The following is a 20,779-nucleotide window of genomic DNA, read 5'->3' on the forward strand; positions in this document are numbered from 1 at the left end:
TTTGGATTCGAAAATGTCGTAAGCGACACTTATGACAAATATGAAATTAGCAGCATTGAATTACACATATAGCACAGAATTGGATATTTGTGACTCCAATTCAATCACTTCCTATCAGAATTTGTCAATTTATCTTATTTCATTGTTGAAACGGTTCCTCAAAAAATTGGCAAAACCATCCTATCCACTATTTGAATATGAATTCAAATTTATATATGTAAAAGTTTAATACCACAGTTGTAAATCAGGAACAACCCGTAATAGCATCGTGAGAAAATAAAATTTTATTTTATTTATTTAACCTTTTATTTGAATTTGTAATATGTAACCTTTTAATGATTTTATTATTTAAAAAGTTTAGTATGAACTGTTGTAAGCACAAGAATATATTTTTCCCATAACATATGTAAATAATGATGATTTAGGATCTGCCATTTAAGGAAAAATATTTGTATTTACGATAATAAAACTAACAAACAGAAAATTTTAAAGGGCATCTTGATATGTGTACAATTTTTATGTAACAAGAAATTATTAAATAACTTTTGTTATGATGATTCAAAAACTTATTACTAAAATTATAGTTTTTTACAACAACGTATTGTTATATCCGGTATAAATGATAATAAATGTTTTTATAACTCAGAAATATTCTATACCTTTTTCATTATCTAGTTACATGTAAATTTATAATAATTTTACTAAAATAAAAAAAAGCAATTAATCACAATGAAAAAAGTGAAAACACGAAACGATGTAGATAATGCAATTAATCGCGTGAGCGCACACGTACATACATATAAAGCACGGGCATACCTACGTCACATTAAAAATTTTAATAATAAAAATTAAAATTAATATATTATACATAAAAACATATAAATTACATTATAAGCCTTGTGATGTAATGTATGAGCATTGATAACCAAAGTGTTATAAATACATTTGGATCATACGTACATAGGCGATCCGGATAAACCGGAATTAACACGATGTACAAAACTGTATCGGTGCAAAACGAACAGAATACACTTTTCGATGATGGAAACTACGACAAATTTCTGTCAGAACCGGTCGCCTAACAACCGACCGTTCCCATTTGTCCGATATCGAATAAAAATCATATTTTTGACACACGCACCGGTTCAAATGTAACTGTTCTAGCGATATCAAACTTCGCTCAAGCGAATCGAGATTATTAAGACATCACACTTTGAGAGCGTAATTCGATTCGAAATTTTATCATAAGCGCGTGTTTGCTGTTTCGAATGTTCTTATTGCCATTATGCGATATTTCATACTGTCTATTTAACGCTCGTGTTGGTATTTTAAACTCGAATTGATGATGATCCCGAAATACACATAAGTGCGCACGCAATTGAAGTCGGTCGTAATATTAAAATAATCCCGTATTTAAATTAGGCTCTCTTCTCGTGAAATTGAATATATTATGATGAAAATTTGTTCACAATGTAAATATTGTTCGTATTTTATTTTCGAAGTGCTTTCAGCTGCAAAAGATTAAAAACGGCTATTGTATACATTAAAATAAAATATCGTGAAAGGTTGTCAAGTTCAAGTTCATGACAGCGAGATAACATTGGTTGAAAATAAAACTGAACGAATGTATGTGATTTGTACTTGTCTTTAAAATACGTAAAACATTTACGGTTGTTTCAATATGCTGCATTTGAAATTAAATTGATGATCAAATTTATTTGATACCATAAAAATAAATCAAACCAACTGAAGACATATTTCACGGTAAAATTTCATCGCACGATAAGTGTGTGATATCAAAAAGGATACATTCATTTAATTGTGGTTTATATTTTTTTCTAAATACTTAGCGTGTTTTTTCTTGATATATTTTGAAGTTATTTCCCTTTTTGTGGTTCATTTCCCGCAAAGAAAATTTTCTCTTGCGGTTGTGTACATTTTAAATTTAAATATTGCGATGCATACATGTCTCTTTGTATTGTTTATTCTTTTTGTCGATTTTTTTCGTCTTTTTGTCAATAAAAAAGTTACTTTTATAGATACATCTTTCAATTGAAAATAATAAACAATAAAAATTATTACATACTCAGGTATCGAATATATGCCAACTAAATTATATGTATGTATGTATATACATATAATTTATAAAAAAAAAAATATATATATATATATATATATATATATATATATATATATATATATATACATACGTACACATAGTTATGTGGAAAATACGACTTACGTATTAAATTCCTCAATATCAATTATGTTAAAAATTTTCATTCGAATAAATAAATTATGACTGATTTACGATACAATGATTTTCATATTATGACACGATAAATTTTCGGTGTCTGAGAATACGCAGTGTCTCAATCAAAGTTTCCATTTTGTTTGTGCCAAACCGCCAGTCAATTTATATCTTTCTTAATTATGCAAATTTATTTTATGAAGAGTCGGCTTATGTTGTGAACACGCGCTCGTCGGCCAGCGACTCTCGACTTTTTATTTTAGCATTTTTTTTAAAGAATTATTCAAATATTGATACGGAGATTTATGTTTGTAAAATAGTGTAGGTACACGTTGCCTCTGTGTTTCAGTGATTAAATTGAACGTCCTAACCGAATTTAGGGCTAAACGTTTTTGGGTAGATGTCACGCCCCCGAACGATAAATCTCTTTGATACACCGCTAATCTTTATTTTGCGCGTGCAATTAGGTTTGAAATATACTTCGGCGTCGAAAGGGTTGAAACACTCTGGAGGCGGTGCTCGATTCGGTGATTTATCTTTAATAATATCTTCGTCTTCATAAAACGTTAGAAATTTATACGCGATATGTAGATGCCGCATTTGGATGTGTGATTTATGGCAACAAATATTATTATTGTGTATTGTCGATGAATAAATTCGGAATTGTGACAAAATTTTCAATCGCATCAATCAATTTTGATTACTTACACATTTTTGTTTATTTTTTAATCGCGAAATATTTCATTTTGGTGTAAGATTTATGTGTTTTTACATAATACGAAGGTTTTAGTTCGATACGTCTTATTGTGAAACGAACTTATTTCGTCAACTATTTTTCTAAAATTTTGTTTTAAATTTTAATTAAAATTCCATACCATATTTGTATGACAATAAAATCATTTATAGTATTTTCTTTACATAAATAATATTAACTAATATTAATTGAAAAAATGATACCTATTGCTTTAAAAAGTATATATACATATGTATGTATGTATATTCTATAAAGATGCGTATTTTCTGTTAAATACATATCTGAATTAAGGTCTGTTTATATTACCCAGTACTGCACGTCAACAGCTCGGTACAAGCACTGCATGAAAAATACTACATTTATTCATACTATACAGCACCGCCCGTTTTCGGCACGTCCATACTAGTTTTGTACGAGTGCAATGCAAAGTCGACTTACATATACATACATTATAGGGCGCGATGATACGGAGAAATATTACTGCCTTATAATATGAGTAGATCGTGTAGGTAACTGCTGTTTCGGATACACCACATACACATTACGGAAGATATGTAAATATTAATGTGTTCATAAAGAATGTATTAAATAATATTTGTCATACTGTTGTTTACGTGCAGTACTGAGCTAAGCTGTAGTGGTTTAAATTAACCTTCAATAGTTTGTTTTAAATTTAATACAAACTTCTTTTATATTAATAAAAACATTATAAAAGTATTTGCCTACATACAATTGTCATAATATAAAGTGCTTATATTAATGCATGTAAATTGAACAATACTTGTTTTGTACCTCACTTTTTTTCCTGACTGTACCTGTTTAATATTTCACCTCACATTTTCTTTCTGTACCATAGTAAAGAAGGAAAATTTGAAAAGGAAAGACATTGATATATGGTTCCAAGTAAACACTTGCAATGAAGGTCAGAAGTAGATATGAATGTATGTACATATATAAAGTTGAATAAAGATCTCATATTTTTATTATTTTCTTTACATATAAGATTCTAATTATGATCGACTTTTGTGTAGGGAAAATATTTACAATCAATGTATATTCGATACATCGATGAATAGTTTTCCACTGAATAATCTACCAAAAATCGAATTTGTATATTCAGTCGTACGAAATCGAGCGATATTGTCGAGTTAACACTTGTCCGTCTGTCTGGTGATAATCGCAAAAATGCGATCGGCTCCAGCAGCTTGACTGGATCGAGTGCAATCGTGCTCGAACATTGGAGAGAATTCAGGGATTCGTGACGATTGTTTTGATCTTCACTCCTCGTTATAGGGGACTCGTGCGTGACAAATTCGAACTCCGCTACAACGAAGTTCGCCGCATTTCCTATCACGTAATGTAGGACCATCACGTCTCAATATTTTAACCCCATCCTGTTTAACTCGACTTTTTAATGCGATTCAAATGCAGCGTGACAAATCCTAGTGGCGATTTTGTACATGGATTTGAATCCTGTTAAGGTAGCTAGCTGCAAAAGTTGTACTTATGTACATAGCTTTTGGATCTTACCGCGCGCATTTTTCATTTGAATAACAATACAAATATTTTGTGAACATTTCTCAATAAAAGCAAGCTAAATCTAAAGTGTAGAAATATAATTAATTTTTTTGTTACATATATTTTTATTTTATGTATGGGTACGTTGCTTAAGTACGGCAGAATAATGGGCGATTTTGATGGCTCGAATATTTCAGAATTTATGTCGATGATTTTAATTTATTTGTATGCAATTTATAGATAATACTCTGCGGTAATTATATATTGATTTGCACATTGTTGTGTTTGGTGTGTGTTTATTTATCGACTTGTACACGTGGCCTTGTTGTCGAAGGAAGCACATGCGTAATTAGTTTCGTATTACCGAGTGAGTTTCTCCTTCACACCTTGTGCCTCTGGATACATGCCTCCAGTATCGATATGTTATTATTACATTGACATACAAAACTAATGATTTTAATTATTATCGAGAATTTGTGTTCGAATATATGTATGTGCATACATATGTATGTATGTACGTAGTATTTTGAGCTAAAATTCTAATCGGGTGAACGTTAACAGTTGATTCGAGATCACTTCCTGAAACGGTATCGAAATTTGGCTCGTCACTATAATATCGGCCTGCACTGTTAGAAACTACGAAATCGTGATTTTCCATTAAGAACACTTGTTGTCGATAAATCGGAATCCAATTCGGAATTCGTATCGAATTTTCAGAATGAAAAAAAAAAATTTGACCTTTCATTGTTTGATAGAAAATTATTTAGTATCGTTTCGACTGTACAGTCGTCGTGACATGATTTTTTTTCGTTATCGAATAAAATTTTATTGCGCGATATCCGTTATATCGTAAAATTGACATTTATTGTTCAATATTATACAGTAGAACTTGTTAAAACTGACCGCCGCGTGTATTGACAATTTGGTTAGAGTTCTATGATTCCAATAGAAAAGACAAGCTTTAAATATAAGTAGAAATCAAAATACAATGGAAGTTTCAGTACACACTTGGTTTAAAAAAATAAAATTATATTATAACACTATTAAAATCGTATAAATATTGGAGCATGAAAATTTTGTTGATGATTGTGAGAATGCGTCGGCGTTTGTCGTATCCGTCTCGAAATGAATGGATCATTAACCGATTGTCGGGATAGTCATCTCGTTTTGTCGGACGATCTTTGTTTAGATTGGTGCAGATTTGTGTTAAGTCATCGATTCGAATCATCATCTCCGGCGATGGCAATTTGTAATTCAAAGATGACCGGCTCCATTGCATTCCACCATACATAAGAGATGTAGCAGAGCATTGTGACGTCTCAGACTGCATCAGTAGATAGTAGATGCGTTTTCCACCATGTCGTTCCAATTTCCACGAATCATCACGAAGACAAATTATTATTATTGTACGTAGATAATGCACAAACGGGAAAGTCATCGCAGTGGAAGAAAAAAGTACTTTCTTCTCAACGCTAGTATGAGATTGTTTTCATTCAATATATGTACATGTGTACATACGTATGTACACATTCTCGAACAAGTATATACACTCACCGCAAGTTGACCTATGCATGTATGATGTTCGGTTTTGAGTGAGACGGATATGAGTCAGAACTTGTATGCACTTTGAATGTGAAATTAGTTTTATACTGATTTTATATTATTGTATAAATAAAGTCTGATGTGTCGTTAGAGAATGTTATATAAAGGTGGCGACTGACTTTTTACCAAGCTCGCAAGCATATTGTCAAAAAGTACCAAGTTTGGATTGTCTTAGTATCAATTTTTTGAAAATTTCTCAATACAATAGTCAAACTTAGTATTTTTGACAATATACTCGCGAGCGTTGTTACAAGTCAGTCCAACATCTTGTTAATTTCTTATTTTTTTTTTAATACAGACGTTTCTCCAAACACAGGAAAAAATAATTAAATTATTCAAATCAACTTTATATGACAATTATTAAAGCTTTATGATACGTTAAAGCATTTTACTTTGACTTCAAACATGCATACTCGTATATGGAGTATATATTGATTGATGAAGTTTTGTTTTATATTGATAAACATCATGTCAGTTTTTCATATGTACGTTTATGAAACATAAACGTAAATAAAAATAAGGTAAAGCTTGGATATATAAATTTACAACACATAAAGGCGAATTTTTATTACAGAAAATTTCTTAGTAAATTGGATGGTCGACACACAAGGTTCCATTATACATGCATAAGAATTTTCTGTACTATAATTTACGAGTACGGATTCATTACTTTGAATCCTTCCCATGGACTTTTTAAATACTCTAAGATCCTCAAAGATTCACGGAAAACTGGTTCGAAGCCCCTGTTATGTATATGTATATATGTAATATGAAAAAAATAATCAACTTAAGTGAGTAAAAGTGACAACTATATAGGGATAGTAATCTCGCATCGCCTGAAGGTAAAGGCGCACGTACTACACATTATACTATCACAGTGAAAGTTTACGAGCCGTTTACACGCAACATTATTATTAAAATAGCCATAATTCATTCAAATTTGATGAATCGCCATCCATTGTCACTGTGATGGCAAACTATAAGTCAACTGCGAAAGTTGTACGTCACGTTTCGCCGTACTTTTCACACACGATGTGTATACGAAGTTGCTTATTATGACCTTTGCGACACAGTCACGCTCTTGCAATTTCGTCTAATTTGCCTAATTTTGACTTTTGCCGCGGACATGCCGTTTAATTACCCATAATGTCTGTAAGGGTCAATCAGATTGGGAAATGTCGGTATTTAGCGTACGTGCCCTCTAGCCCTTTTGCGGTGAAATCTCGTTATTTAGATGCCGCACCGGGGAAACTTCGCAATTACGCACACGTTCCGAATTAACATACTTTCCCGCATTCGGTGCTAATTTTTAAGCCCTCTCTAATATAAATTCGAATCGTAAAATTTGATTCTGGTATCTAGAGGTACAAAGGTTGTAATTTTGAAGTCGTTCTTTATTATATTGAAATGCAATTTATTATATCTCGACGAAGTCTCTTAGTGCAGCTCTCTCAGTATTTTTTCGTAAGCCGTTTGTAGAAGGTATATATCGCTTTAATAATTATAATTTTATATCGATGGGAGGAAATTTTTGTAATTGTAGGTCTAACGAGTAAACTATTAACATATAATGATCATAAAGAGCACATAAAAAAGTGCATCGGTGAGAATGTGCGATGATTGTTGCTTATCGTCTGAAGAAACAGACTGAGAGAGAAATTCTCATTTTATTTTTATTATTACTGTCGGATAGAGTTAGTGGTCTGCATTTGCATTGGACACTGCACTTATATGTATATATTTATTGTTAGGCTTATTATGAATTATACAAGTATATTTTATTTTATTATTATTTTTTAATAATAAGGTATAGTTTTTTAAGAAGATATTTCTTTGATCTTTTAATGAAAATTATAGACCCGTCACCAGTGAGTAATAACACAATTTTGACGTCAAAATTGCGTCACCTATTTTTGAATTCATGCGAATTTAATTTATGTATTTATGTATATATAAAAAAATATGCATTTTTTAATTTGAAAAGTTTATATGTACACATGTACATTTGTTTTTATGTGTTACATTGGCTTTATTTTATTTTGTACGTATAGGAAAATAACTAAATTTATTTTATCAAAACAATTTACAAATTAATTGGATTGGAATAGATAAAGTTTCCCGATACATTTTGGATTTAAATCCAGTCTTGTATAGGATAATAGATCGGGAAATAGGGCTGATTTTAGAAAAAAATTAGTTTATTTACTATAGGTAGACTTAAAATACTGACGCAAAGTAAAATTATATTGTACATAGAACTTCAAGGGATTTTTTTAGGATTTCAGCTGTTGAATTTGTACCAAAAAATTAATATATTCAGGTCGCGAACTTTAAATATACAAAGTCTATTCATTAAACCATGTTGATTTTAATATTATGTGTACTTACATATATTGTATGTAGTTAATTGATCGTCATGTAGGTGACTTGTAGAATAACTTTCGTGACTGAAAAATTCGTCAAACTCAAACAATTAACTGGCATTGGCTACGAATTTTGTAGATCTTATGCGACAAATTGGTTACATAATTACGTCATTAAAATGTTATCGTCGGCTTCAAGTTGAAAATGGCAAAGTGAGGGATTCGAACCGAGATTAAAGTTTCCTGTGCATTGTTTGCGGGGGCCGATCTCGAAGCAGTAAATCTTTAAGGGGAGGAAGTGGCTGATTTTATTTTACTTCGAGTTCTTTTTTTGTTTTTGAAAAGTCGGGCTAGCAAATTGCTTCTCGTACCATTTCTGAGGCTTGACTTCATGAAGTGAAATACCACCTTGTAAACGACGACCGATCACGAGAAAACGGGGTATAACGAAAAAAATAGAGAAACTACAGTCTGTGTTATAAGGTAAACAGTACGTAGTCGTACTGTGAGAATCGAGAGGTATCATTCGCTATAGGAGCTATTCGTTGTAACGTTGGCGAGTGGCAACCCCGAAAGGAGGCGTACGCGTTAAGTGAATTATTTATTATTATCGCCGAAGACAAATGCGAAATTCGTGCTCGACAATAACAATAATAAACGTGCTCATCGTACTTTTGCACTTTTTTGCGGCAAAACTAGCGCCCTCGAACTTTCGCAGATCAATTCTGCATCTTTGTATTTGCTTCTTTTCGTCTTAATGGTGGTTGACTTGGTCTCTCTGCTGTTCGGCAGGTTTTTTTCTTTATTATTAATGCATATTAGAGGAAAAATACCTGTCAGCTGTTTTTTGGATCTAAAATGTAACACGGGGTAAAATAACAAGGGCTTTTTAGAAGTTAGTTCTGAAGCAAAGTTCAGCTCATTTATAATTTACCTCATAATAAGTGACTTCTGTTGGGAGTGCAAAAGGGAAAGGGACTTTTGATTTACTGAATATGAGAAAATGATCACACGAAAATCGTTTTTATTCATAGTGTTGTTCGCAGTTTTGCTTTTTGCATAGCTTTAATGCTCATACGAATCTGATAAATTTAAAATTTAGCTAGAAATATATAAATTTAAAAATGTAATAATTTTTTCGGCCATATTGGGAATTAATTCGCTCCTGTTCATGAATTTAATATTCCACGCATTTGGTACTTATTCAGTGTGGTGATTCTGTATACCTACATACATATCTATTGTATAATAATACAAGAGACGTTCAAATTTAATTAAACGTGTAAACGAAAACTTGGATCATAAAAGTGAACGGCCGTCGCTTAAAACTTCGCCTCGAAAAAGGTTTATAGCCTCTGCTTATTGTAAATTCGTATCACTTTTTTATTGCACCCGCATAATTAGCTGGAAAGAAAACGTATCCATATGGCACTTACTACCATACAAAATTGAATGCTTTATTATTATTTGTTTGTGCTTTTTAGTCGTTCGTATTGTATTTAAACGAAGATCGTAAAAGCTTTGTCCGATCGAATATAAGCGCCATTGTATTTCAAAATTAATAAATAATATGGGAAATGGCGGTGTGTTTCAGACAGTACCCCGAGGGTTACGAATTAATTACGTTTATGTATTTTATTACAGCTTACCGATTCGATGCAGTGACATTGGTTTTTCGCAAAAATGAGCAGGACACGTTTAGCGTTCTTTGTGTAATTTTTGTAAATTGCTTATTTGATAAAAGTGATTATAAAAGTGGTCGTGCAATAGCGAGGTATTTGGTGCAAGATGAAATACTTCTCGTCGGGAATCAGCGGGAAGGAATCGTATACTCTGTTCAGCGCCAGAAAACGTTACATGAAGAAGTTGTTGTATGTATATTATTATATTAATCTAATTATTATATATTAAGTATAAGTAGTACATTATTTCGATGATATTGATTCATTTAAAGCATTGCATCGTTTTAGAACATTTTAAATTTCATACATATTTGTTGGTGTATTTTATTTATCGGCATTAGATATGTATATATAATACATAGGTATACATACATATGTATATATGATATTTTGGTTTATTGATTTACATATAAAATTTATATGCAGGTTTATTTCCCCATAATTTTGTTTAATATGTTTTTGGCGATATCTCGCAAATTTCAGAACAACGTATTATTGAAAAAAAAAAATTATATTTGTAATTCATGTATAAAATATATTATCGTTTATTTTCTATTGGAATAATTAGCTCACACGGTACAGTCGAATAATTTTAATGTTAGATATGATAAAAAAATAATATTTTATATGGCTATTTTAATATTTGATGTTTTATTTAGATAAATCAGAACGACTTATACTGTTCATATACATATTCGTATATGGCAATATAAAAAAGTACACTTAATATTATTTTTTTTGTACAATTAATTCAAAATTTAACTATGCATCTTTAATAACTGAATATTGTAGCACGAGATTGCACTACAATACATTTTACAGTATATCGAGCACATGTCCTTCCTATATACAAGAATACAAGTGACATTTTGTGAATTTCATATAACCCTTTATGCATGGGATGCTTTGTAATTTACAATGCAGCGTATTTCTTCTTGACATCGACGTCTATTATGGTGCCAGTTATTGTTCTACTTAATAACAACCACGTCGACATTCAGATTACGCGTTGTAAAGTGTGTTGTTAAAGACACTAACAAACCAACTAAATGCACAATCCTCGGCAATGAATATTCCAATTTATTACCAGTGCAATTACACGCTTTTAAGCTCAATAGCAACAGTGAAAAATCGATTAAAACACCTTAAAAGGCAACCGGTCGACTACATAGGTTTGACCGCAAATTAACTATCATTACATCGGTGTTACTGTGGACATTTTATCTCAAACATATTTTATACATATTGAAATTCGTTATCACATGTTTACAGAGATTATACTAATATATGCGGCGTGATAAAAAAAATAAATCGTTTAAATTTATGCGCTGGAACGTGTCGCGCTTCTTATCCTGTAAAATATTGGACAGGGCTGATCAAAAAGTGCCGTGACTCACGTGTGTTGTCGTGTTAAGACAGGTTGCGTTATTAACACGTTGGCCGTGTTATCCGACGGTCACGTACGACAAGATCGTAGGCGCAGATTGAGGATAATTGGTCCAGGGTATGCGCTAGAGACGACAGATGGTGACAAATCGCGCGAATATTTGAGAATCGCCGACTTTTTAATATATATTTTATCGTTATGGGAATATCTGCTTATATAATATAATATTAATATGATGCTGAGGGGTAAATTTTTATTTAACTTTTTTTAATTGGCATAATATGACTCCTTAAATGTATATAAATATGTATGTATTTTACAATCCAAGTATACATCTCGTTCGTTCATGAACATACTAATTTGTTCATACACGAACCAATCTGGTCAGTTATACTGTACATAAAATAAAAATAGACTAGTCTGTTTGTGCACCAACTATTAGGCAGTAGTATTCTCAATCGTTTGCTCTATTTTCTATTTTCTGTCTACTCTGGACGCGCAACCAGGGTTGAAATGTTTTAGTAAAATCAGCGGAAATGGGAATTATATCAATGTTGTTTCCACATGATTTCTCATTTTAAATATTTAGTGTTTTGATAGCTCAAAAATTTGGCAACCAAAAGTTTCATGCGACACTTGGTGGGAATCAATTTGATTTAATAGCTTTTAGTACTAAAATTTATAGTTCGTGTATGAACAAACTAATACGCTCATGAACAAACCGGAGTAAACTATAAAGCATACCCAATATATAATAAATTGCTGTAATTGATCATTAATAAAATTCCAATTTACACACATAAACGTTTAAATGTTTCCTATACATTTAAAACCTGCCCAATATTTTAAGATACGCCTTCGTGATGTAAAAACACTGTATATTGTATGCATGTATATTACTAGATAAAATGACTGCTCTAAATATTATATCAACATTTATTCTCAAAGTTTGATGATAGCTATGCTACTAGTGTTCCAAATCCAAAGAGCAGAAATGTGGAAAAGATCAAGTCAACGCGCCGATTAGGAACGTTTTCCGGAAATCAGAGTCCATTAAGCCGTTTCGGTGTCGGACTTAATTCGCTATTAATCGCACCATGCAGAATCATTAATCACACACGATAAATTAACACGCTATTTCAACGTTTCCAAACACCAAAAGCGAAAAAAAAAAACTATGTTAAACGCTAAAACGAAATTAAGGGATCTCAAAACGCTAACGAGAGACAATCGCGTCCGACAAAGACTCGGGCGTTTAACCCGAATTACACGCCGTTTAAAACTCTATGCAAAAGAGAGCCCATAGCAAACGCGACACGTCAGAATTACCATTTAAATAAAATAAATAATGGGATTTGGTAGGTGAGGGGGAGGTGGTAGTGTTAAACTTTGCCCATTTTCACACGAGTCTCTGTGGACCGTACAGGTGAAAAGCTCCGCGCGCGCTTTATCATTACTTCTTCGTCGCCATTTTGAATTATTTTATTAAAATGTGAATTCATTTAAGTACAAAATTACCAAGAAGTATCTTCTAGTATAAGATATTACGGTAAATTAATTCCAAATGGGTTATTTCAAGTTTAAATATTGACGAACGTGCATGTTTTCATGTACGTGAGCTTTTGGCGAGTTTAAACGGAATTGTTTCAGTTGAAATAAAAACTGTCGGAAAAGTGGCGATTTAAAAATATCGCTGGACAAGTTTAATCTCAGGGGCCTCAGTTTCAAAGTTTCTCAATTCTGAAAGTGACACATATCTACCTTAACAAAGTAGTAAGCTTACTCAGATACATAGTATTATTTGCCCTTGACCCAACCGACATTCATTCCTCGTACAGCTTTTTCTCTAAATATATTGTTGAAAAACATATAATGCATATTTTAAGTGTTTTTATACAATATCAATCGTGAAGTTTCTATTAATTTTTTAATTAAATTTTAAATTTGAATATTCTCGGTTATACTATTTCTCATTCTCTTCCACTTCCATACGTACATATGTATATACTTAAAATAAACAAACGAAACATTTTTTTAAGTACAGTCATGATTTTGTAATATGTTGAACCTACTTATGAAATGCATACATAATACATATAAGTTATATGTACATATTCAAGAACTTCGACAACATCGAAGTTCTTTACGACTTTTTTCGTTCAACGAAAAGCTCATATTGCTCAGACATCTCCAGCTAGCATAAATAATAAACCAGCATGGAAGCTTTTAAGAAGTCACATTTCCACCCACACCTATGTATGTATCTCAGGATACTATTGTCTGGCAAGATCGGCTATTTAATCCATTGAATCCGTACGATGCATACCTTTGTGAGTTTTATTAATTAATTAGCCGACTAACTAACTGCGAAGGTATGCTGTGCATTTTTATTCCGCATATTATAAATTCTATGGCAGTCGAGATATCTTCAAGTTAACAACAACAAGCTTTTGTCTCGGCGAATCTCTATACTTTGCACGTTTATCTTGTTACCATATATTATAATATTATTATTTAGTAAGGTAACGTTTCTGGCTAAACGTGGAACTCGTCCATTGTGCTTCTTTAAATATTTACACGCTCGTTTACAATCGCTACCGAGGATTTTCATACGAACGTACACACATATTTGACGTTGATAATAATCTAAAGGAGAGATTTTCTTGGAAATACTGCCCGTTTTGCAGCATTCGAGTAATTTTAATTAATGTGAACTTTTTTTATTCCACGAATACAGAAACGAAGCATTTTAATGTGCTACAAACTAATCCGAGATAAGGTTGATAATGTTTCATATTTCATTTTTGCATATTTTTCACATTTGAATATTGTATTTGTGTACATACATATATTATATTTTTGGTTTTTATTGGCCATTTATAAAATCTGTCGAGAAGCGAATAAATACGCTTGTTACTAACATAAAGGTGATAAATTTATCGAAAATGGACAGTCATATGTGCATTTCGTTCGATTTAAATTTACATAAATATGTACATATGTAACTTCTAATATTATAAAAATTCAATACAATTATTTTAATTAAGGCTTATTAAGACAAAAATTTATATTTTAAAATGTATTGAATTTACTTTAGTTAAAATAATATTCGTAAATTACTTAAAAAAGTTTAAAAACACTATTTAAAATATATTAATAATGTATAATTAAAAACATGGATACTGAGAAATGTGAGCGTACTTAAAACATGTAATAGAACAAGACGTGTGTTGAATTTCCTTATGTAGGGTAGTCTAATTATTATGTTCCCATGTTATAATGTAGAAATATTTCATTTTTTATATGAAAAAGTTATAACAATTTTGTATTTATATGTATATGCAGACGTTTTCTTAGAATAACTGAGTAAAAAAAAGAGATCCCTCAGACTGACAATCGAAGAATTATTACGTGATTCTGAGCGTGACATTTATGTATTTTGTACTTGTACTCCGTAAACATTTACTACATACTTGTACGGTAGGAGTTTTTATAAGCTTGATCGATTTATTTAACCCTTTTACTGATTCAAATAAGTGTTTGGAATATTTCGAACTCTTGAAACGTGTTTATAAGAATTATTAATAATTATATATTAAATATAAATACCCATACATTTTTTTTAGTTGAATGTCAAACGAATTATTTTGGATTTTTTTAAGTACGCATATATGTACATAAAACGAGACAATTTATTATACATATAATTACGCAAAGTGTGTGTTGATAAATTTAAAATTGCAAATCACGCACTATAGGGTTGCCAGGTCGATTAATTAGTCTCGTGCAAATTATTCAAATTAAGGATTTACGCTTGACTCTCATCCTCTTCTCTTGTCCTCGTTTTTGGTCGTTCGTTTTGAGACTTTTGTCCGTGAACTTTTGTAATAAGCAAAAGCACTGCGTACACCTACACTCAACCTTATTATGCGTGCAGTGCGAATTTCTTTGTGGAAAATAACGAAAGTGGCCATTTTAAGCCTTTTCCTCTCCCAATGTGAACATTTGGTATATACAGATATACATATGTATGTATACTCTCGGAATTCTCGCTTATTATTTTGTATTTGAAATTTAGTTTTAGATATGAAATTACAACATGGGTACCTACTATTTTAATGGCAATTACATATATTAGATTCATACATATTGAATTAGCCCTATGGGTAATTTTAACCTCGATCAAAATTTTGAAATGCAGAGTATTCCGTGAATTGAATTATTTTCAATAGTTATATATGTAATTGCAAAATATTTCTTATTATTATTATTTTTTAATTCTTATTGACGTTTTTGCATAACAAACTGTTCTAGCATCTTTTTGCCCCAATGTTGATTTATATTCATTTGTCATATTAAAATTTAATATTACCATAACGAGGTCGGAAATAAGAAATGTTATTATGAAATTTTTTGAATATCATCAAATACTACTGGAATTACGACGTCCATCCTATTATACATACATACATACATATATTAGAATAATCACACAAGCGAGTGTGTTGCGTAATTTTGTACGTTTTTTCTACTCGTATGTACATATGTATGTACATACATGCATCTTTTCCTTTTGGTATTGTGTGCTGTAAGTTTGGAAATCTACAGTCTTCTCGAATAAGATTTTTTTTTATAATGAATCTTTCGTCGGATTACATCTAATGAAAAGCCTTATTATACGCACACACCTTAACGAGCCACATTCAAGGGATTTGTTTTTTTATTATTATTTTCACGCGCAGCATTGCACGTGAAAGTTTTGTATTCATTTGTTGTTTGTACAGGAAAAAAATAAACCAGTCCTTACATACTTTCCTATATATGTACATATGTATGAACAAACGCGTATTGGAAGCTTTTAAACGTGATGAGAATTTAAATTCTTATCTTGACGAAATGGTGTACATATATTCAGTATTTTAAGGGATGAGACAGATGATATAAGTCATGTGGATTTTAATTAAAATATTAATTTATTCGTTTGAATCTCAGAATATATGTATTTATATAATATAATTTTTATATGGAACTTAATGTTGATTTTTATTGTAGATAATAAAATTGAAAATGTACATTTTTAGGAACCAGAAAACGACTTTTACTGTTGAGGCGTGTAAATATAATAAAACAAATTTATTGTATTAAATTTTATATTCAGTATAAATATTATATTTTCGGTAACTTTTAGCAATTTTCAAAGCAAATTTAAAATTTCAATACATAAATCAGTGCTTTTTCGACGTAAAAATTTACGTTCACTTTTGGCGGATATTTCGAATTGTAGCGAAAACTTTACCAGAAACTCTCAAAGTCCACCATAATCACAATTTATTGAAATGTGCAAAAAACACTGAGATTTCTATCAAAATTTATTAGTCCTTATGTATGAAATATTCAAGACGTTTTAGGATAAATTATTTGAGATTGAACCGAATTGTTTATTGTATTTTTTGGAATACCGAAAAGTCAATGATTAATCGCTTCGCATGTGCGTAAATTACGCGTTGAACTTTTATACCTATTTTTTTCATTTTAGAATTAATTTGTTCAAGAGGCGTTGACAAATCGTACACTTATCAAGGTCCTGTAATCTATAGTCAAAACTCGAACGTATTTTTTTTTAACAAAATTTTAAATAATAATTATGTTTAAATCTAATTCTATTATGTTTTGCACTTTCGCGTAGTCGACACAGTGTTACGCCACCTTTTTTCGCAACGGTATTATGTGTTATTCAGATGCGAACACAATACGTCGGCAATCCTTTATCTTGACACATTCTGAGATCTTAATCGTCACATTTTTTTTTTCGAGCTGAGCCTTGGAAAATAAATTACGACAATCGTACGATATAATAAATGATAAAAACTCTCGAATGCAAATGGTGAAAATAAATATTAATGTCATTTTAGCATACGCCGCCACCGAGTTGATTGATTGTTCGTATTTTTCATAGAGTGTTTGCCAATACAATATTGTCTGCTGAGTCGTCGGTGTGAATGCACCATTAGAAGTGCATCTTAATTATTTTTAAGTCCGTTTTAACCGTTTAGCAATAATGAACATAGCGCGGGCGTAGGCGAGCGCATTCACGAACGTTCCCTTGTTATTTATTTTTATTGCTCTTTGAGGTGTAAATTACAATTATTATTAAGTGCTTTATAAACGAACACACCGTAAATACCTACGGTATGAATCTCGGGGGATTATAGCGACAGTTTATTAGAAAATGAGTAAATAAATAATACGTAATGTGCATATGTAATTCGCTTCAGTTTTCGTAGCGTGCTCGAGCGTATTTACTTTGTCCATTTTTGTAAGAGCTACGAAGTCCACAAAAACTGTAACGTTTTTCTTTTTTAATTAATTAGTCCCCTTAAATGTGAAAAAAATACACAGTAGTTACACATTAACAAAATTAAATTGTACTCGGTAAAAAGAGGAGTTTAAAAAAAATTCTTAGTCATTCAAGTCAACTTTTTCAGCCTAATGTTTATTTTTTGAACAAGTTAATTAAATGGATTATTTATGGAAAGGTTACCAAATTTTATAAAAACTCACTTTTTAGAATTGGATCGTTATCATTATGTGAAATTAATGTTTTTATTACTATTTCAGACGGGTTTTAAATTTTTATATTAAGAGTAAATTTAGATTTAAATTATAGTTTTAAAAATATATATTTTTAATAAAAGCTATACAGTAGACAGTATACAGTTACAGTATACAGTATACAGTATAGTGTTACGCTTATAGGAAAATCAATTTTCAATTGTTTTAAAAATAAACACTATTTTTTTGCGATTCACTTTCGATTCACTCAGTTTTGAAATTAATTATTAAACGTTAAATTAAAAATTTCCTGTGAATGCACACGTATTAAAAATTAAAATTCAACCGTTCTTTCCGTTTAGAGATTATCTAAAAATTTGTTTCTTTATATACATACATGTACATATTTAACTCGATGGAACGAGAAGGAAGTAGAAAAGTGAAGAGGAGGTGGAGAAGGAGGACTTTAATTGATTTTCGTTTGAACTTTGGGACTTATTTATTCAGTACATAATTTAATCTCGTTGTCCTTTAAGTGTTTGCTTAGGGTTTTGCAAGCGTATTTACGAATTAAATTAACATAGTATTTTGAATTTAGAATATCAGATGATATAAAAATTCTGTACTGTATACAATGTGGATTTTATTGAGAATTTAATTGAACTGGTTGGCGATTGCTGGCTCATGTGATAAATATATCAGCCAGCGGCTGAGCTGGTTTCCGATACTATTCTTCAGCCCTCGCGTGCTTTGTCACATACCATTTTAGTCTATCATTAAAATATACCCTTAGGTGCAGGCTCTGGTAGTAGTTCTTATCTTGGAAAAATTCCTCAGCATCAGACGTTCAGAATTATGAAACGACTAATTTTCAAACACAGCTGTACCGAGCTACTTTCGTTTTTTTCTCTCAACTCTACGTTATATCTCGTCTGTCGTTCCATATCTTGAATTATTTTACGGTTCTTTGTCACATTTCATTTTCAAATTTCGTCCTTGATTTAAAATAAATGTGCTGACACTGCTAACTGTTATCGTCTTACAATTAGTCAAATGGATCAAAATTATTTGTTGAATATTTATGAGAATAAATAACTTATGAATGTATACTAAGTATTACTACAACTAAGTACGCTTAAATTTAGCTCTATATAATAAACTGTGTATTTATTTACGTAACTATGTAATCTCTTTGATAGTATATACATACATACATAAGTGGTATGCTATTAATCTCTTTTATAATTAACTCTCAACTACCATTTTTCGCTAATGAGGTATTTACATGAGAAAACAAGATATTAACGCAAAATAAGACTTTTTTTAAAAAAGTCAAGTTATATTTCGATAGACTTCGAACTATCGTTGCATAATTTTAGTTTATGTCACTGTTTAATACTCGTAATATTCAAATTAGAGCAATAAATTCAAAATATGTACTACATATACATATATATATATATATATATATATATATATATATATATATATATATATATATATATATATATATATATATATATATACAATATATATATATATATATATATATATATATATATATATATATATATATATATATATATATATATATATATATATATATATATATATACATTGTGTTGATATTTGATATACATATATAGTAGTAGTTAGTAGTTGATATTTGATATATGTAATATGTACATATTAATAGTAGTTCACGTGACTTTAACGCAACATATCGAATCTTTGATATATTAATGTAAGCATGTAAATTTGTCGTTATAATAAATTTCAAAGGGTACTTTATAGTGACACATGAAAAATTCCAACTGTAATGAAATCAAATTGATTGTATCATCACATTCGACCGCATTAACGAACGCTTTCCGATTTCAATTAACTCGCCGAGCTCGATTCGCGTCTTCATTTGCGGCTGACTATCTTCAATGAAGCTTAATTAAATCGCCGCAACCTCATTTCCCCTCGCCTATCCACAGCATCCATTCCTTCGATGGTTATATTCAATATGCACACGGGATGCACGTCTGAGATGCAGCACGAGATCAGGTTCTTCTGAATTCGCGTGCAAAACAACGAGCCCACATCTGCATGGTATTATGTACCTACCTAGCTACCTGGCAACGGTTAATTAAATTGCGAATAGGACAATACTCGAACCGATTCCGAGATTGTGGATATCATATTCGACGATCGGGGGTATTCGTTTCAAATATTTATAATGTATTGTATGCGGTGGAATTGCGTGATGAGCTTTAGTGCTAAATGGCGTTTTAACAATGCGATTAACGCTTCCAGATTTGTGTCTGCGGTTTGGTTGGGGGAAGGAGGAATTATCTTGATTATACAATCCGTGGGAAAGATCTGTCTAAAAAAACAAACTGGTGGAAATTCAAAAGTCTGTATGTCTGTCTGCACGTGTGAAACTGGCGCCCTGGGGCGACTGGCTGCCATCAGAGACCTCAGAAAGACAAAACCGATTGTTCACGCCTAATAATCTCGACGTTTATGTCTGTATATAAATGCTTGTAATTCGATGAATCTTTGTTTTATTTCCTGATGCAATCTATACACTTGAGGGGAGGACTCCTGTTGATTTTACGTCCTGTCTGTCTTTTAGTCCGTGTAATTTTATTACATTGCGGTCGAATTATTCTCAATTAGAAC

General features: G+C 31.1%; 1 protein-coding gene across 5 annotated transcripts in view; it reads left to right on the forward strand.

Moving 5' to 3' along the window:
• RapGAP1 (Rap GTPase activating protein 1) overlaps positions 1-20,779 on the forward strand; it is a 312,859-nt gene that overhangs the window by 141,080 nt on the left and 151,000 nt on the right. For 2 of the 5 annotated variants that reach the window (XM_077439958.1, XM_077439960.1), the window contains exon 2: positions 10,133-10,359. The exons of the other annotated variants lie outside the window; for them this stretch is intronic. In XM_077439958.1, the coding sequence (XP_077296084.1) occupies positions 10,277-10,359 (83 nt within the window). In that variant the 5' untranslated portion in view covers positions 10,133-10,276. The remainder of the gene's footprint in view (positions 1-10,132; positions 10,360-20,779) is intronic. 5 annotated transcript variants of the gene reach the window in all.

The sequence above is a fragment of the Arctopsyche grandis genome, chromosome 10 (assembly GCF_051622035.1).
Source record: "Arctopsyche grandis isolate Sample6627 chromosome 10, ASM5162203v2, whole genome shotgun sequence".
Taxonomy (NCBI): domain Eukaryota; kingdom Metazoa; phylum Arthropoda; class Insecta; order Trichoptera; family Hydropsychidae; genus Arctopsyche; species Arctopsyche grandis.